This window comes from Xyrauchen texanus, chromosome 11 (assembly GCF_025860055.1).
Source record: "Xyrauchen texanus isolate HMW12.3.18 chromosome 11, RBS_HiC_50CHRs, whole genome shotgun sequence".
NCBI classification, from domain to species: domain Eukaryota; kingdom Metazoa; phylum Chordata; class Actinopteri; order Cypriniformes; family Catostomidae; genus Xyrauchen; species Xyrauchen texanus.
In genome coordinates, this window is record NC_068286.1 from 11,367,057 (window position 1) to 11,388,541 (window position 21,485).

The 21,485-nt window shown below is 39.6% G+C and overlaps 1 protein-coding gene across 1 annotated transcript in view; it reads left to right on the forward strand.

The window, feature by feature from the left end:
• The window catches only part of grin2bb (glutamate receptor, ionotropic, N-methyl D-aspartate 2B, genome duplicate b), a 148,760-nt gene that overhangs the window by 72,106 nt on the left and 55,169 nt on the right, over window positions 1-21,485 (forward strand). The window contains 2 exon segments of the mRNA XM_052137623.1: window positions 5,809-5,952; window positions 18,369-18,639. Of these exon segments, the coding sequence (XP_051993583.1) occupies window positions 5,809-5,952; window positions 18,369-18,639 (415 nt within the window).

Below are 21,485 nucleotides of genomic sequence, written 5' to 3' on the forward strand. Positions count from 1 at the left end.
TCATAGTACGGAAGGGAAACTGGTTATAAACTACATTTCATATTGATTTTAAAAACCCTACAAAAAGTGAAAATGTACATTGAAAGCAAGCACTTCTCATCATTTACTTACCAACATGTTTTTCCAAACATTGTGTGACTTTATTTCTTCCAGGAGGAGATGTTTGAAAGTTTACTTGTCTCCATCACCATACACTTTCATTGCATCTTTTTTTTCCATACAAATGAAAATGAGTGGTGACTGAGGCTGTCATTCTACCTAACATCTCCATTTGTGTTCCACTAAAGAAAGAAAGCCTTTGTTTGAGTTTATATCAAGATGGGTAAGTTGCTAAATTGTGACTGACTTTAAAATTTTGGGTGAACTATTCCATTAAGAAGCTATTTCTACCTATTCGGACCCTTAAAAAACTACCTTCATTGGTGTAATGTTTTATAGTAAAACAATATCACACAAGCAACAGTGCTGTATGGTCCTATATATCAGCACGGCTACGATTACAGCCATGCTGAATTAAAGCCATACAGCATGAGCATGAATATGACATTGCATTTATACAACAGTTCAACAAAAAAGTTAATAAAATAAAAAAAGAGGAAAAAAGTCACACAAAAACCGCACATGTGCAAATAACTAATTTCTAATGCCACGGATCAGGATCTGCCATGTTAGATGATTACAAGTCTCCCTTGCTAAATCGAAAACATCACATCATCTGCTTGGGCTGTTTCAAACAAGTTATTGGATAAACAAGGATGTGTGTGTGTGTGTGTGTGTGTGTGTGTGTGTGTGTGTGTGTGTGTGTGAGTATGAGAGAGAGAGAGAGAGAGAGAGAAAGAGAGAGAGAGAGATTAAGAGAGAGCAAGCGAGAGAGAGAGAGAGAGAGAGAGAGAGAGAGAGCGATGAGTATGTGCGATTACCTGAATCTGTCGTGACCCCAAGCAGAGATGAACATTAAATCTATAGCTGTTGAATTCTATTCCTCAGCTGCAGTATGGCAGCGTCCTCAACAGTTTAAGGTAGTGAACACATCTTTCTTTACTTCACGCAAAACTGAAGTTTTTTGCACTGTTTTCCAGCAATGGTGCTCCCCCGTTGCAGAATCCACGGCAATAGAAAACATATTTTCCAGAGTTTTAAATGTCTGTTTGCAATCTGAATTGAATGTTGGTGAGATATAAAGACCATATACCACAAAATAATGGCAAGGAAACACATCCTTAAAATGAGTGAGTGGAACTCAACAACATATAGTGCGAGTATTCCAATTCACAACCAAGTGACTCATGTGAACCAATTCTTCTTAGTGAATCAAAACAGACAATGCCTTCAGTGTAGCCAAAAATGACTCATATGAAACGGTTCTATTAATCAATAATTCAAGAAGACTCATGAACTGAATGACATCCTCATGTCAAGGTGTACATATTTGCAACAAGTTGTTTTTTGTAATAATTAATAATCATTAAAACATAATAAATCACAAAATTTCTCTGCAAATAATCAGAGTAATGGCAAGTAGCATGTATTGAAGAGGTTTGCCTAAATCATGTAAACATCTTAATATGATAATTCCTTATACTCTGATTATTGCAATAATCAGAGTATTGGTGTACCTGTAAGTGGAGCCATTGAACGTCAACTGAACTGGCTCATAACACATAACAATTGTCTATTGTCACCACCTTCTGGCTTAAACCATTAATATCAGGGATACAGGGATAAATTAAAAAGGAAACTTCTAGTTGCTTTTACACATCTGCGCTGGCCTTACACTTTAGTTTAGAATGAACACAAGCAGAATGTTACAAACAGTAAAGCATCCCAGTGCTGCTGTTCTGAGACATCAACACTCTTGGAATATTTCTCTTCCAATCAGAATAGAGGATCAGAACAAACTGTTGTATAATTGCATTTATTCAGTTTTATTCAAGTAAAAAAAAATTGAAACTTGACTTGAATAAAATCAGTTTATTTACCTTACCTCCCAAAGCACATTTTTAGGTTACCTGAAAAACATTAGGGACAAGAGAGTGTCTATGTGGGTTAAATGTACAGTTAAAAATGAGAAGCAATATGTGTCATGATCCTGTTCTGTCTGCCCCTCGGTCTCTGTCTGTTTTCTGTTTGTGTGTGTTTGTCATGTGTATGTGTAATTGGCTGTGTCTGTGTTTCTGTTAGCCCTGTGCTTCCCTGTCCCCACCTCCTCGTTACCCTTGTCACTTTCCCTCGGTTAGTCCTTGTTATGTTAATTGCCTTCACCTGTTCCTCATGTGCCTTGCATATATATTGTGCCCTCTTTCCTCTTGTATGTGTCAGATTGTTTTGTTACCAGTCTGTACTGGTTTTATTCCTTTTCCTGGTTGGCCTTAGTTATTATACTTTTCCTAGTTTATGTTTTGATTTGTTTTCTCTCCCCCATGAGAGTTTTGTGTTACCTGGTCTGTTTTCAGTTGTTTTAATAAAATTAATATTTTCACTCATTCCTGAATTTGCGTCCTCATTCCTGACTCATTCCATGACATAACGATCTGACCAACATGGATCCAGTCGGAAAAAGTTTTCTTTTTGTTCACTACTTCCCACACGATGCAGAGACAAGCAAAGAAACCCTTCAGAATCTGGCAGGAGGACAAGTCAGTGAGGAGATATGTGTTGGAGTTTTTGGTGCTGTCCTTGGGTATGGGTTTTATCAGGCCAGCCATATGCAATTGTTTAGGGCTTGTCTGAATGAGCCCATCAGGTCTTTTGTCCCAGAGACGGGTGAAGTCTTGCCGCTATAATCAAGTTTGTCTTGTAATGGGATGAGTTTATCTCAGCCTGTGCCTCAGAGGACTTCCTTCATCCTTGTCAAGAGGACAGTGGTCCCTGCAGCATTCCAGGAGAGGTCTGAGCCCATTGCAGCTGCTGCCCAGCCTGACCCTTTGCCTGCAGCCATCGGGTCTGACCCCTGTCTAGCGGCCACCCACGTCCGGTCTGACCCCTGTCCAGCGGCCGCCCACGTCCGGTCTGACCCCTGTCCAGCAGCCGCCCACAACCTTTCTGGACCCTGTCCAGCAGCCGCCCTCTTACAGTCTAAACCCTGTCCCCCGGCCATCTACGTCCAGTCTAACCTTGTCCAGTTCTCAGTGGCCACCAACCCCCTTTCTGAACATATCCAATTTTCAGTGGCCGTAACTGACCTCACCGTCTACCCAGAGGCTGCCACAAACCACACCATCTGCCCAGCGACCACTAACCACCATTCTGTTGCTCAACCCAGTAACCAGCATCCATCAGAGATCAGTCTGTTGCACAGTTCAGTGGCCAGCACTCATCAGATGCCAGCTACCAGTATGTTTCTCAGCCAGTAGCCAGCACCTGTCAGACACGAGCCACCAGACTGCAGCTCAACACAGTAACCAGCACCTGTCAGACACCAGTCTATTGCTCAGCCCAGTAACCATCAGACACCAGCTACCAGTTTGTTGCTCCGTATGTTCAGTTGCCAGCAGGTGCCACTCATTCAGTCCTATACCCAGTAGTCATCAACCAGTCTGACCCAGTCCTGTCCCCAACGACCAGCCTGTCCTGTCCTCTGAGGTTCCTGCCCAGTTTGGCCAGCGCTCTACGGTTCTCACCAGTCCTGTCCCCAACAGTCATCGACCTACCTGATCCAGTGCTCTGTGGCCAATACTGACCTTACCAACTGCTCAGTGGCTCAGAATTTAGATTGGCCTACGGGTCCTTCTCCGGCTCCGCCCTGGTCTTCTGATTCATCTACAGCCTGTCACAGATCATCCCCCCTGTTCTCCTTCACCCACTCTCCCTGGTCTGTCATCTGTCCGTCGGCCTGGCCCGTGTGTGTGTGTGTGTGCGTGCGTGCGTGCGTGCGCGCTTTCCTGTCCCCACCTGCTCATTACCCTTGTCATTCTCCCTCATTTAGTCCTTATGTTAATTGCCTTCACCTGTTCCTCATGTACATGTATATTGTTCCTTCTTGTATTTGTCAGATAATTTTGTTACTAGTCAGTCTGTTCCTGTACTAGTCAGTCTGTTCCTATTATACTTTTTTTTTTTTCTAGTTTATGTTTTGATTAGTTTTTTTCACCCCTGTGACTGTTTTGTGTTACCTGTTCTGTTTTCAGTTGTTTTAATAAAATTTTATTTTCACTCAATCCTGCATTTGAGTACTAATTCTGTGACACGTGTGTTATTTTCTCTGCACCACACTGAAAGTCTTTCTCGGGGTAGTTGTGCTTTGGTCAGTGTTAACATAACCCCCCACCTCTTGTCAGTGTTACCTCATTAAAGCTGAATCAAGGTATCTGTTCAGTCTATCTCGGAACCCAGGGGAGTTTGATGTTGAGTGGAGCACGGAGACCTGATAGAGAGATTTCACCATGCGGCATGACTAACATGGCAAATGCCTATAACCAACTTAACACATGAAGACACACACAGAACAATCATTTACAGGCCTGTTTAGACCTATACATCAATGTACGTGCATTCATGTGCACACTCCTACATGTGTGCATAACATTAAAATGTATTGGTTTATTTGCCTACTGGCAGCTCGCACACACAGACATCGGTGCATGCACATTAGATGCAGTTAATTGACATGCTTCTTACAAGCATTTGGTTTCTATTTATACAAATAATTTAGCATTTATTGACAATGTTTTGTAGATGTTTCAGTTTGACATTTAAACGACATTTGGTTTAGCGCTTTGATGCAGCAGATTTTACATCTGATCTACTGCGGTGCTGGTGGGGTCAGATCCATGAGAGCTACCCTCTGTCTCAGTCTCACATCCTTCATTCTGATCACTGCTTTCTTCGTCCAGATTTCAACAGGTTACACAATGTAAGGAAGTGAATGATTGAGCAGGCAAATTCGAATTTTTCTCTCTTTCATATGTGCAATTCCAGGATCAGAAGATAATTGGGGCTTGGGGAAAAAATGCCACCAAATACAAAATAAGAGGGCAAAAAATAAATATTGATATAATGCACATTTTATTTATACTTATTATAATTTTTTTACATTTGTAATGTAATTTCATATACAGTATTTCTAAAATTATATCCTAGGCCTCGTGAATTAATTGTCATGGAAAATATATTTTGTAGTGATTGAATTCAAGTAGGCCTGTTTAACATAAAATATGACACCCAGGGTGTTTTTATATGGTTGTGTTTCAAGCCAGTGGTTCTCAACTGGTGTTTTATAACTCAAAAAGTGGTCACAGGTCTTTTCTGATAGGGTTGTGTATAGTGGGAAAAAACAATGCTCAAATTTTATGATTAAATGCAACGATTTATTTAATCAATCATAGTTATAATAGATTTATCAACTTTTAATAGGGTAGATAAAACTTTCTTAATATATTGTGATGTTTATATCAAAGGATATGCATCCAATCAATCTCTCTCTGCAAGGTAAAAGAAAATATGACTCAGACTACATTAAATGTGAGTTCTCTTGTAATAAGGATAAACAGAGTTTGTGTTGACCATAATGTGTTTTCTGATTTGAATCATTGGCTGTTGAGAGCATGAATCCATTGAAAGATTAAATCAAACACTTATTGGGCCTATCCAGTAGCATAGCTTAAATGAATTTCAGTGTTTGAGTTTTTTTTTTTTTTTTTTGTAAGATAAGCCCCTTGATGTCCAATGTAAAATCTGGGTACTTAAGCAAAATTAGATGAGAACCACTATCCTAAGATTTATTATGGCATCTACTAATGTCCTATTATAATATGATTCCCCTTGATTCTGCTGTCTTCTCAAGCATGTGTTTGTCTTTGTTTCTTTCAGGATGACCTTTCCATGTTCTTCCAGTTTGGTCCCTCTATAGAGCAGCAAGCTTCTGTCATGCTGAACATAATGGAGGAATATGACTGGTACATATTCTCCATTGTCACCACCTACTACCCTGGTTACCAGGACTTCGTCAACCGGGTGAGGAACATTTCTAGTTCAGTTCTAGTTGCTCAAGTGTTCATACAGGCTGTTTGATATTGAAGTCTGTGTCGTCACAAGTCTCAGTTCTAACTTCTAGGCGAAGCCAAATCTATTTAAGAAGCATTTTAAAAGCTAAAAAGTAGAACAAAGTTCTGTACATTCAAATTAGATTAAACATAAAGCAAATTGTAACCTTAAAATAAATGAAGAACGACACTACATTTGCCCAGCACACAATAACTATTATGCAGTTGCAAAGGCTAAAGAGTACAAATGAGCCATAAGGCGGGTTTTGAACATGTTGATAATGGTGGAAGATCTAAAGGATAGTGAGAAGACTGTCCAGAACCTAAAGGCAGCAACACAGCACAGTCACCTTTGAACTTTATACATGATGTGTGGAAAAGTTGATTGGCTTATCTTAGAAACCTTAGGGTATGATGTATACTGATGGGTTCTGAGATATACCAAGGTGCCATTCCTAAAATGGCTTACAACAATTGAAAACCAGTGTAAAAATTCAGCAAGAACCCATTTGAAAAATACCTCAACATTTACAGTACAGTATATGACAGGGACACTTAAGCAATGCATAAAAATTTATGAATGTCATTGCATTAGACAACAAAATATCAACACATATGAGATCAAAATTATGACATTTGGCAGGTGATAAACAAATAATGCTAGATCTATTGTCAGTGTGACATCCCAATAGCATTCACAGTATAGCATTCTGAGATGATAATCTTCTGACCAATATTGTACAGAGCAGTTATCTGAGTTAGCATAGACTTCATAGACTGTCAGTTTGAATTAGTCTGGCCATTCTCTGTTGAACTCTCTCATCAACAAGGCGTTTTTGTCCACAGAACTGCCCCTCACTGGATGTTTTTAGTTTTTGGCACCATTCTGAGTAAATTCTAGAGACCGTTGCGTGTGAAAATCCCAGAAGCTCAGCAGTTACAGAAATACTCAAACCAGCCCTTCTGTCACCAACAATCCTCCATGTGATTCTCTAATCAGGCCAATCATGTGGCAGCAGTGTGGTGGTGGCGTAGTGGGCTAAAGCACATAACTGTTAATCAGAAATGTCACTGGTTTGATTCCCACAGCCGCCACCATTGTGTCCTTAGAGCAAGGCACTTAACTCCAGGCTCCAGGGGGATTGTCCCTGTAATAAGTGCACTGTAAGTCTCTTTGGATGAAAGCGTCTGCCAAATGCAAAAATGTAAATGTAAATGCAGTGCAGTGCATAAAATAATTCAGATATGGGTCAGGAGCTTCAGTTAATGTTCACATCAACCATAAGAATGGGGAAAAATGTATCTCAGTGATTTGAACCATGGCATCATTGTTGGTGCCAGATAGGTTGTTTTGAGTATTTCTGTAACTGCTGATCTCCTGGGATTTTCACGCACAGCAGTCTCTAGAATTTACTCAGAATGGTGCTGGACGGAAATGCCTTGTTGATGAGAGAGGTCAACAGAAAATGGCCAGATTGGTTTGAACTGACAAAGTCTACGGTAACTCAGATAACTGCTCTGTATAATTGTGGTGAGAAGAAAAGGATCTCAGAATGCTATTCTGAGATATGGGTTTGTGCTGTTTTGGCTGCACGAGGGGGACCTACACAATATTAGGCAGGTGGTTTAGTGTTGTAACTGATTGTTGTATGTGTAATCTCACTGAGCAAATTGACAATTCAACACAGTGTCACTGTAGATTTTATCCCTGATCAGAACATCTGTTTTCTCTGTTTCAATGGAGTTCAGCTATCTTTAATCTTCAAAGGTGGCACAGATGCTGCATCTGATGTGGAATACATGCCAAGAAAAAGTGTTCTCACAGATTATGTAAAGGGGCATGAAGAATCAGATTTCCCTTGATCTTTTAACATATAAGAGGTCATTGTACTACAAAATCATACTGTAAGTTTCAGAACTCAAAACTTCCTCCTCACTGCTAAAAGTGTATTTGTTGAAACCAAATCCACATTGTGATGTCATACTGTGGTAGACATTTGCACCTGACCGCCTCCACAACAACACATCAACTCCTAATTTACCTTTACCTTACTTCCGTAGCCCCGCCCAGTAGTTGTGAGCTGTGAGATGATAAAGAGAGAGCAGGTCAATCAAGAGCAGAGAGCCAATCATAACAGTGGGCTTTACTGTCATGTTTTAAAAAGAGAAGCAGCACCAAAACTGATGGTTTCTGACAGAGGGTCAGATTGAGGGTGAACAATTATTATGTTTTACAAATATATGACTGTTTTGTTGCACAAAAAACTGTACTAACACTATAAGTGAACCTCAAGGAGCATATTAAATTAATAAAAGAAGGCATGCCGTGATCCCTTTAATAAGTCATGATAAGTCATGCTATGAGATATATGTTTTAAATTTAAAATTCTGATTATAGAAAAATGAAATGAATGAAAATATGACACTTCAAATTGTGAAATATACTGTATTTTGTACTGTATGCAATTATATTGGCTACTCTGAATGCTACATTTTATTTACAGAGAACCAAAGCTGCATCAGAGCTGCTTTGGATTCTAGGGGGCTGATGTGGGCAGTGCCAGTCCTACACCATTACCTCCAGTAACCCCCCCCCCCCCCCCCATATATACATTTAAAGTTATATGATTTGTGTTAGAATTGTTTCTACTTGTAAGATAGAATAAAATATCATGATATGATAGGTGTGGGTGACAAACAGATCAATATTTAGGTATATTAGGTAATATTTTTGGGGTGATGCACGAAGAATGTGAACTACCAAAAACAGAAGAAGGGGAAAGTAAAAGTAAAATAAATTTTTTGGCACCCATTCACTTGCATTGTATGGACCTACAGTGCTGAGATATTCTTCTAAAAATCTTAGTTTGTGTTCATCAGAAGAAAGAAATTGCCTATAACTCGCCCTAATTCTGCCGCTGAGGAGCCAGGCGCCACAGTAATTGCTTCTTTCATCATCAGGAGTTTGCCAATGCTCCTGTCTCAGCTAATGCTCTCTTCCTCTTCTCTAGGTTCTGTATGTTGGGGCGCCTATCAAAACTAATGCTCCCATCCTCTCCCCCATCTTTGGCATGCTTCTCTCTTATTGTAACTAATGCTCCTTTCCTCTCCAATATTATCTCTTATAATTTTTTATTTAACCATTTTGCTGTTCATTCACCACTAATTTCTCACAATTTGGGCTTTTAGCCCTTTCCAAACTCAATAAATGTGGCATCTACCCTTTTAATTTATGGAAGCCACAACAAACCCTTTATAAATGACGGTAAAGTTAAACAACTATAAAATCAGAAGTGTTTGTCATATAAATATGCTGCACATCCCTCAACTGGGAAGCAACAACTCCAACCTCCGGCAAGCTCTTGTCACAGACTTCCTTCAGTAAATCCAGTGCAGTTTACCTACCTAGTAAACAGACAGTGCCAACTCCCACCTGTATAATGCTGGCACCACTGTCAGGGTTGTTTTTCCTGTCCTTTCAACAATTCTTTAACCCTGGAGCAAGCTCAGGGCGATGCAAATAGAGTGCAGTGGAAGGTTTCCTTTCTGAGGAGGTTCATGCAGCCACCTCCTGATGTTTTTGTAGTGTATAGCAGCCAGGTTCTTTATCATCTACCAGTGAAGCCAGTGTGAAACATTGTTTCAGGTGGTTCCAAACACTCTTTCAGGTGGTTTTTCCACTCTTCCTGGGCTGCCACAGTACTTGCACTTATCTTCTCTTCAATGTTTTGGGACCCTGTTGGTTTTAAAAGTGTATACAGTGTATTTTCACTTGGTACTGTCTCGGTCTGGTCACCTTGTCAGGTTGGGGTTCTGCCTGACGGATCCGTGGCAGTATCTGCCCTCCTCCATGTTTTGTGCACCCCCTTTGAGTTAGCGCACGGGTCTGGTTTTTTGGGACTGCTGTGCGTGTGTTACCGCCGTATGTTCTCCAGTGATATCATGGTCCTGTTAACCAGTCAGGTTGGGTTTGGTCTGACGAGGACCATGGCATCATCATCCCCTATCTGTCTTGATTTTTGTGTACTTGCTTTGTGTGGGTGCATTGGTCTGGTGGTGGGTTACCGCAGTGCGCAGGTTGCCACCGTGTGCTGTGAGAACTGGCAGTGACAGGGGAACAGCCTCTGTGGCTGTGAGAACTGGCAGTAACAGGGAAACAGCCTTCATGATTGTGAACACAGGCAGGGACAGGGGAACAACCTCTGTGGTCATGAGCACTGACAATGGCAGGAGAAGAACCTTTGTGGCTGTGAAAATGGGCAGGGATTGGGGAACGACCTCCGTGGTTGTGGGCACTGGCAGTGGCAGGGGAACAGCTTCTGCGGCTGTGAACACAGGTATGGACAGGGGAACGACCTTCGTGGTCACTGGCAGTGGCAGGGGAACAGCCTTCATGGCTGTGAACACAAGTAAAGACAGGGGAACAACCTCCATGGTTATGGGAACTGGCAGTGGCAGGGGAACAGCCTTTGTGGCTGTGAACACAGGCAGGGACAGGAGTATGACCTCCTTGGTCTTGGACACTGGCAGTAGCATAGGAACTTTCTTCATGGCCGGGGGATGGCTTCCATGGCCGTGGGCGCTTGCAGCAACAGGGAAAGGTCTCTATGGCTGGGGTGCTGACAGTGACTGGGAAATGGCCTCCATGTCCGGGAGAGCTGGCAGTGACTGGGGAACAGTCACTGTGGCCAGGGGCACTGGCAGCGACTGAGGAACAGAGCTCTTCTCCTCCTCCTATGGGTGGCCTGGAGCACTGCTGTGGGAGCAGCCGTCATGACCGAGGACACTGGCACTGGGACGGTTGAGGCTTCAGTCACTGGCTCTGCGAGTGGTGATGGCAGGTGCGAGCTGCGAAGCCATCACCTCTAAAGCTCGGTTAGCGGCAGAGATTTGATGTTGGTGTCGTCCAAGCAGATCCTCTCGCTGTGAGAGGGCGGAGCGAAGAAATTATACCTCCATTGGGCCCGTGTATGGTCGGATCATTCTGTCAGGGTTGGTGATTGACAGGACCCAAGAGGAGAGGGAACAGTTCAATTGGATTTATGAATTAACACGAAAACAGTTCTTCTGAAAACACAAAAGCCCAGGCGAAATTTCTCCCCGAGACGTGGTCAGAGACCAAGGAATCCTCCTCCACATTCCCATGGAAACTCTGATTCAGCACACCAGCAGCACCAGAAACACATAAGGGCAAAATGTAAACACGTTTTGACAAAAACAGACAGGGAATATTGAGGCCACAGGGCCGTGACATCACCGGAGGGTGCACAATGGCAACACAAACAGTCAAGATGGTGTTGTTTGCTGCCAATGTTAACTGTGCTCTCTTGTATTTGGAGCTTGCTCATGTGTCTGTTGGTTGTCTGTCTGTAGAGGTGCGGTTACCTTCACGGTTGCCACCACCTTCGCCAGTCCTGTGCCCAGTTCATGTGGAGGAGGTCTCTGCCTGCATCTCAGAGGAGAAAGTTCGCCTGGGCTTTTGTGTTTTGAAAATATATATTTTTTTGTGTTGATTAATAAATCCAATTGAACTGTTTCCCTCTGCTCTTGCGTCCTGTCTCTCACACAACCTGACAGGTATCATGGTAATGCCATGGTATTTTTGAAGAACCTTGTAAAAACCATGCATATACCATGGTCAGTGTTGGGTAAGTTCCTCAGAAAAGGAATTGTGGGGGCGTGGTCGAGCACCCGTCTGGAGAGAAAGAACGGTGTAAGGGAGCTTACACCTGAGCTAAATGATGTCTAACTCCTGTCTCTAAATTCCAGCGAGAATGGGAAGAGTGGCATATAAACGGCCACACCACCACCAGATGGGATAGAAAGTGACACATCAGTCCAGTGTTGCGTGCTTCCCTAAACATTAGAGAACTGAAAAGTTTATGTTTATTGAGAGTTTTTTGTGTTATTTGTGAAGCTATTCGAATGGGCTCAGCGAAGCTCTGAAAGTGTGCACAGTGTGGCAGAAGGCGGAGAATTCACCAAGAATAAATTGCACTGATTATTTGCATGAGCTGTTTGTAAAGTTTAGTGCCCAATTCACAAGAAGAATTATGCTGATCAGGCAATGGTTTAAATACGGCCACAAAATCGCTGATGAATGCTATTTGCATGCACAATTATGATCTTGAGACCACCGCGATCCGGGCACAGTGACTTTATAGCATCACAGCAAGTGGTATATTTGGGGCCATATGCATGTATACACCGCATGCTTACTTTTTCCCCAGAGTTGTTTGTGTATAATGAATTCTAAGGATCAATATTTACATACACCCTCAGGATACCCACTTCTTTTGCTGCTTCAGAAGTCCATAATCTACTATCGTTAGTTTCCTAAAACTGTATTGGACTCTGTTTTGTGAAACTAGAGATTCTTCATTGTAATTGGTGCATTATCACTTGAATTCTGCCATTCCCTACCCCTGACAACCGCTGTCGCCGCCATCATCGACTGAGGGAATTTGTGAGTGGATAGAGAAAGAGAGAGAGAGAGAGAGAGAGAGAGAGAGAGAGAGAGAGAGAGAGAGACCTTCACGCTGAAGTTAGGTGATGAGCTGCACCACTTATTTTCTTTTCGATCTGATACCAGATACTTTAAGACCAATATTGCCGATATCGATACCAATACCGATACCTCTATCGAATTCTTTGGATAAAATGAGTAATTTCAATTATTACTGAATTTTGTATATATATATTTATAGGCCTAAACAGAAAATGATTATGCTGCTTTGTTTACCCTTTTAAAAATGAGTTAGTATAAGCTATATAAAACCTCAACATTAACCATAGATATTATTATATGGTTACTATTACTAAAACAAAGTTACCATATGGATACTGCCAAAAAGAAACAAAAAACTTGGTTACTTCAGTCATGGTTCCTACAGTCATGGTTATTACAATATTACTACAGTGAATCCATGGTAAGTTTTCACAAGGGTATCATACATTAATGAGGATTACAGATTATTATCAATGTTTTAACAACTCTGAATTTAAATAAACCTGTAAAATGGTCCCACAAGCCCATTATAATAAATGTCACTAGGTTTGTCATTACTTGGTGTGAATAACTCCAGATGCTGTTTTTCTGTCATTACCTCAGGAAAGCACTGCTCTCTCTTTGAACGAGCGCTGTGACTGAAAGGGTGAGCGCTGTCTGTGACTACTAGTGTATTTGAGAATTTCTGGCACATCAAGATAGGTGGAAGAAAAAATTGTTCCGGAGCCAAGCAACAATTTGCTCATATAATATTTATTTTCCCACTTCAAAGCTTATGAGTTACATTAATATTCATGTAATATAAATAATAACTGCAGAATCAATATTTTTATATGAGCATCGATATTCTTGATATCACATCAGTATCGGAAGTATCGATACTTTAGTATCGCCCATCCATAGCTGAAGCAGTATCAGGTAATATTAATTAACGAAATATGCCAAACGTCCTGTAAAATAAGGAATCGTCCCATAATTAAGGGAAGAATTTGTGTTCTGTATGGAATCCATACGCAATGCCATTTGTCCCATTTTTTAACAACACACACCCAAATTGTTGAGAATGTTTCACAAATCGAGAAAAATTTACCTGAAACACACACACCTTTCACTTGAGTAGTGCAAGATTTTGTCTGTTGCTTTACACAGACGATCAGTGACAATCAGCGCGTGTGTTCTGTCAGAAGCAAGATCATTTTGAAAACTTCATACAGCATTAGTGTGCGTGTTAATTGTTTCCCACCACTGGGATTTTAAAACCCCAGTAAACGCACCTATTCATGATATGCTATTACATTTTATTGCATATGTCGGAGCTTGTTCTTGTAGAAAGAGAGAGGTAAGAAAAAAATGCATTACTGCATTAATTGAAAATAAAAGTACAACAGTACAGGTGTAGTTAAAACACTTAATGTGATATTTTTACAATTTTCCTATGATAAACACTATTTACTGCCAAAACAACGACACTAATCCAAGAAGAAATACACTATTTTCATGTTGAGCTTTTTCACTCTTCTTCCTGGTTGTTGTATTAAAGCGTTTTTCATTTTAAGTTTAGTAGGGGACATTTACACTGAATACGTTTTTGTGACCGCCCGAACTGTGTTTCAGTGTAAAGCAGCGTCTTGCACAGGAACGCCTGTAAATATGGGTTTTCCCTACAACTCTGTGTAATTTAAGTAAGTTTATAACTCTATTGTTTTATTTATGTTTTCCATTGTTTTGTGGTGTTAGTCATATGTGGTCATGCATAACATATCCACCCTGTTATGGGAAGATATATGGGAAATTACATTTACATTTACATTTATTCATTTGGCAGATGCTTTTATCCAAAGCGACTTACAAAAGAGGAAAACATAAGCAAATCATGTTAAGGAGACAGTGGTACGAAAAGTGCCATACTACAAAGTCAGAATAGTATACAAAACAGATTTAAGTGCAACAAGAATTGCAATTTTTTAAAAACTTTTTAAAAATTTTTTAATGACTGGTTAAGTGCTTTTGGAAAAGATGTGTTTTTAGCCGTTTTTTGAAGATAGAGAGTGAGTCAGCTTCACGGATTCAGTTGGGAAGGTCATTTCACCAACGTGGCATGATGAAACTGAAAGTCCGGGAAAGTGTTTTGGTGCCTCTCTGTTTTGGTACGACAAGGCGACGTTCCTTAGCCGACCGCAAGCTTCTGGTGGGAACGTAGCTCTGCATAAATGTTTTTAGGTATGCTGGAGCAGACCCAGTGACTGTTTTGTATGCCAGCATCAGGGCCTTGAATTTAGTACGTGCATGAACCGGCAGCCAGTGGAGAGAGACAAAGAGTGGTGTAACATGTGCTCTCTTAGGTTCATTAAAGACCAGACGTGCTGATGCATTCTGGATCATTTGCAGAGGTCTAATAGCACATGCAGGAAGGCCTGCAATGAGAGCGTTACAGTAGTCCAGTCTAGTTATGACAAGTGACTGAACGAGCAGTTGTGTGGCATGTACAGAGAGGAAAGGTCTTATCTTTGTGAAATTTAGCTCATCATCAATGGTTACCCCTAGATTTCTGACCATTTTGGAAGGCGAAACTGTAGTTGGACCCTGCTGCACGGTGATGTTGTGTTCAACAGCAGGGTTGGCTGGATAGACAAGGAGTTCGGTTTTGGCTGGGTTGAGTTGCAGGTGGTGTTCCTTCATCCAGGCCGTGATATCTGCCAGACAGGCAGCGATTCGAGCGGTCACTGTGGTGTCGTTGGGCTGGAAAGACAAGTAGAGTTGATTGTCATCAGCGTAGCAGTGGTAAGAGAAACCATGTGACTGGATGATGGGTCCCAGTGATGTTGTGTATATGGAGAAGTGTAGTGGCCCAAGCACTGATCCCTGAGGTACCCCAGTAAGTAACTGATGTGGCTTGGATACCTCCCCTCTCCAGGCTACCTCAAAGGACCTTTCTGAGAGATAAGAGTTGAACCAGCCAAGCACAGTGCCAGTGGTGCCCAGTTTAGAGAGGGTGGAGAGTAGGATCTGATGGTTGACTTTGTCAAAAGCAGCAGAAAGGTCCAGCAAAATCAGAACAGATGATCTGGATTCAGCTTTCGCCTGTCTCAGCGACTCCGTGACAGACAGCAGGGCAGTCTCAGTGGAGTGTCCACTTTTGAAGCCTTTTTGTATAAAAGTATATATTATATTTATTATATTAGTATAAAATTACAATATACATTATTTATGTTAACAGAAATAACAATGTAAATATTAGTTTACAAATATGTTTCCTAGATCACAGACCATGTAATGGCTAAATTATCCACTGAATGTCCACCCTGTTATTGTCCACCCTGATGTTGCCCATTTAACTGGATGGACATCTGATTTTGTTAGTAATTTAGCTTGAACAGTGTGGCTTATAAAATGTTTCATATGTCCCTGTAATGATGAAACATGTCACCGAATTGTAGGAATGACCCATTTACGACATGTACAGAGTTGCAGTTCCACTGCTCTCTATACATAGATTACACAGTCTACAGTTACAATGAAGTACAGTCTATAGTAACAGTAAAGTACAATCTTACCACTTTTTTTGGTAGGATTACACCACTGGTCACAGTGACACCTGAAGCATTTCTTTAACATGTTGAAAGTGTGCTTGACTACACCACACATCTGGATATAAGCCTGGTTAAAACCAGTACTGGATAGTAATTGATTACATGTAATCTGGATTGTGTAATCAGATAACGAAAATCATGTACTTGTAATCGGATTAAATTACATTTTAAAATAATTGTAATCAGACTACAGTTACTTTCTTATGGATTATATGATTACATGTTAATTGGTCAACAGCAGTAAATTGTTCATAATTTATGGATCACCACAATGTTTCTCTTTTTTAAATCTTTTACATTTTTCATTCTAAATCAGCCTACCTACTAAATATGTTCCTTAACTCTTGAGTGTTTTCGGAAGAGAGGGAGAGGGGGAGTGATGTGAAATTACACATTAGCCAGGTGAAGATGGAGCAGTTTAAATGAGCCTTTTTTACAGGGCAAAAACATCACTGTCCAATGTAAATACTGTCCAGTAAGCATGGAGGGATAAAAGTAAGTGTGTCTGTGTTTTGAGATGAATGCAACGTTACTGCTATTGATTTTATGATAATTCATTTTTGTTCTTTTCATGTTGATTTTATGTTCATTAATGTTAGTAATGTTGCAATAGTTTTTTACACTAAAATTAATAATGTTTCAGTGTAATGTTTAATGCACTTTTAAACAATGCCATAAGCAGCTGTTTTTGTGAGGCACGTTTTGTTAGCAATAAAGAATAGAATATATTTTCCGTCCCCTTTGTATTTTCATGTTAAAATGGTACAAGTTTATCCTCTGAAAGTTACATCAAATAAGAGTTCATTTGAAAGGAATCCAAAAGTAATCAGATTAGATTACCCCAGAAATATAATCTGCGAGATTATTTTACTGATTGCACATTTTGCCATGTAATTTGTTATCAGTACCCGATTACAATTCAGAAGTAATCTACCTAGCGCTGGGTATTACGCACTTTTCCATCATTTGATCATTATTTGATAAATTACTGCTGATATGATCGATAAAATATGTACACAAGCATCTCAAAATATACAACAATTATTTTACCCCTGCTTTCATCTTGTACATTTATAAATTTTGTGAATGAAGTGCACAAAGTGCCTAATTTACATAGTTTGAGTGAGAAAGGATTACAATTACTTAATTTGAACAATCAAGACGTATTGCTAGTTTCAGCACTTACTGCACCTGCTTAAACTAGATTGTGGGTGGTTGGTGAACAAGATGCAAGTTTTTGCGCTGAAATACCACACGCAAAAGTGGCCAAATTGTTTTGTGAATTCACGCCATTTCTGCTCAGTAATTTCAAAATATTTTTGTCTCCTCCTTGATCATTGCTGCACGTAAGTTGTACACCATATTCCGCACATTTCGGGGGCTCACATCTTTTGGCTCTCAAAGAAACACATACAGATGTACATTATTTGTTTTAAAGTAGTATTAAATATTATTTTAGAAATATGTGTAACCTAAGTAATGTACTTAAAAGTAATTAACTTCAAAGTCAGCAACTGTAATCTAATAACAAGAATTTAAACTGTAATATGTTACACTACTTTTAGTCAAAAAAGTAATTATATTACAGTAACTAATTACTTTGTAATCAGATTACACCCAACACTGACCATGGCAAATGAGTATACCTAAAGTAATTTTTCAATACAATTACCATTACTAGTACTGGCGACTCACAAATACATGTAATACTGTCAATGCAATTTGCATGGCTTTCAAAATGGAAATATTGGGCAACACAGAGATACATTACAGTTATGCATCACCAGAATACTGAGGTTTATACAATAATTTCATATTCTACTTGGTTTCTCTTCTACAAACTATAATGAAAAGCATCTCTATGGGCTAGTGTTAGAGCAATTGTATTATGAGTAAATGTAGTTTATTTTCACTGTTCTATCCAGACATATAACAGCACAAGGAATTGTTTTGTGGGCTTGAGAGATACATTTTGAATTGTAGGTTAGGTTTGTCTCTTTCAATAGCCAACAGATGAAGGAACGTTTGCGGACTGTTATCTGGAAGAGGTGCACGATGGAACAACTCACTTTTTATGAGCATTGTTTTCATTTTCATCCTCTATATTAATATTTAGCTTTGTTCCTTATTCTTTCTTGTTTCCTTTGTCTTTCTCCATGTCTTTAAATTTTCCCTTTTCTTTCAATTTAGACAACAAAGAGAACAGTTTTAGGAGAGCTGGGAACAGCAGGTGGTGTGTTGCTGGACATTCAATCTTGTAATATCTCTCTCTGTTTTTCCAACCGTCAGATCCGGAGTACCGTTGAGAACAGTTTTGTTGGCTGGGAGCTGGAAGAGGTGTTGCTGTTGGACATGTCAGTAGATGATGGCGACTCAAAGATCCAGAATCAGCTGAAGAAGCTTCAAAGTCCTGTTATACTACTCTACTGCACTAAAGAAGAAGCTACAACCATTTTTGAGGTGGCACATTCAGTTGGCCTCACTGGTTATGGCTATACCTGGATTGTACCTTCTCTGGTGGCGGGGGATGCAGATAATGTACCCAACGTCTTTCCAACAGGTACGAATAAAACGATTGGATAAAAGGGTCTTAAAATGGGTAGAAAACTATGAAGTTAAGCAGGGCATACAGAAACAAAGCTATAAGACTGGAGAATAATTATTAATGTAGAAATCGCTGGCTTATGTCGTTCCTCCTTGCGTCATTATGTCATGTCCGTAAACACAGGAAGGAAGTACCGTCTGTCACGTGTTCCGACTGAGGACACTCGTGCCTCAAAAGTAACAAGATGTTACTTTTTCTGTTTATATATTGCAGTGTTAATATCTCGCAGTATCATTTTTATTATCATATTTTCGTCAACAGTAGCCTATGCTTTAATAAAATATATATGATGTCATGATGCGCCGTTTTCATCTCATGTTCATTATTGCTGACGAAATATATGAAAATACCCTTCTTCAATTAACTTTTTCGTCAGTGATTTTGATGTACAATGGGCTGTACATAATGTACAAATATTAAAGTCTTACATTGAACTCCTATCAGCCATATCACTATAATTGATATGTGTAATAGACTTCAATACGGTAGATAATACACTCAAATAATCATATTAAAATATACTGGTAACTGCGGTGATTGAGTAGAGTCCCCTGTTCCCTATGTTCAAGTGATTTTAGTGTAGTGTCTGAAAAGAGATATACGTGTAAAATGCATGATATGAAATTTATATGAAAATAAGAGTGTTATTTATCTTCATGAAAACAAGAATTATTTCATTTTTAAATGTAATCTATAAACTAAATAATATCAATATGAAAATAGCACATTATGTCTCCGGCTCTGAATATCTTCCAGTCATGATCACACACAGGCGATGTCCAGGTAAGCTCAAATCATGAGATTCATCCAACAGAACAACAGTGTCGAAACACGACTTACGTGAAGTGTACTTCCGCAAATTACTTGCAGTTTTAAATTTCAACCACAGATGTCGCTAGAGAGCACAAAGTTATGTAGTGCAGCTTTAAATATTAAATATGTTCCAAGTGGCTGTTATTATGCTGTTTGTGCTGCCTTTTCACTTCCAGTGTAGACCGACAAATTACTTGACATTGGAAATCTATAGCATTGCGATAAACCCGTTCTTGCTCCTGAGGCGTATATTATATAACCCTGCATTTACGGAGGGGGAAGATTAAAATCTTTGATTTCACTCTGTTCCTCACACAATGCTATCATATGGTTTGGAATATTATTAATGTGCTTTTGTGTCTGTATTTTTTCTGCTTGTTATGTCTTTAATATGGTTGAGAATTGGTTTGGTTTAGGCATAATGGTGGAGTCGGGTGCTTAAAAATATATACAAAAAATGTGTAATATAAATTTAAAATTATTGTTACTAAATTTACCCAATCCCATTCCTAAACCTAGCCAATTATAAATTATGTTAAACATGAAACCTCTTTCTTGTTTTATATCATTAATAATTGTTTAGGCTATGGAATGGGGTTCAGTTAGGATATCTAAAATAATCTATATGATTGTGTATTATACCCACACTAATATATGTTTAAGTATAATAAAACAAATTGCGGTTAAACACACGCAATACTATCTGAAGATTGACAGTGACAGCTCCCTTTTAGGCTGCCCTGCTACGTGCATCGGAAAAACAGACGCCAGAGGGTGCTTTTGCAAAAAGTAGATTGACGTTCTGGGCTCTTGCACAAGCGGCAGTATTTGACGCCTCGGGAGAGGGAACGGGATGGAGTTTTTGCCCTAATGAGCCGTGGCAAGCAACAGGGCATTTCGTCAATCACTTGGTTTCAATTTCTGTTGTGTTCTACTGGATAGCCTCACCCACAATGAAATATGATTGGTCCTGATCCACATTGTTGTGTAGTAAATGTCATACATGTTTTGATTGAAATGACAAATTACTTGATGCTGGAAATCTATATTGTTAGAAATAAAGCAACGTGATAAAGCAACAAGTAATATCGCATCAAATTACTTGACAAGTTATCTGAAGCAACAAAGAAAAACTCTTGAAAGGTAGCTCTGCAATGTATATCTTTGTCATAACAGCCATGATGAGCAACCCGTACATTTTGAAGATTTCTGCTGTGTTGCGTTTGGTAGACCCCACCACAGAAAAATGTTATTGGTTGAAAATTCTGATCCATGTTGTTGCATATTAAATATCACATATGTTCTAATTGACTTACTGTATTGCATCACACAGCATTTTTTTGCTTTCAGTGTGAACTGACTAATCATATATATATATATATATATATATATATATATATATATATATAGCGTTGTGTATATATAGCGTTGCGAAAAGCAATGCAATAAAGCTTCAAGCTGTAAAAGGTATCTCTTCCATGTAAATCTGAGTTTTAGTCATAACCAGCCGTGATGATCGACTGGACATTTTGACGATCACTTGATTTCTATTTCTATTTCTATAGTGTCGCTTGAGGTAGCCATGCCCACCATAAAATGTCACTGGTCCAAAATCCCGCACCTTATAACTATTCCTTAGTGCGCCTATGGTGCAAAGGCATTGATTTCAATGGGGATGGTACATCAGATGTTTGAGGAAAAAAGATGTGACGCTAATGCTCTGCCATGATGCGACCAAAACATTTAAACTTCTACTAAAACAAAGTCACTATATACCTGCTTGATTTAAAACTTTTTACACCCTCCACACGGACGGTTAAATGCTTTATCTGAGCTTTCCCTAATGTGTCATCACATCATATATATTCTGATTGGCTGATTGTACTTCTTTGCACAGCATTTTTGCTTTCAGTGTGGACAGACAAATTCCTTGACAATGGAAATTGATCATGTTGCGCCTGATTTGGACATGGTGTTAGAGTTTTATT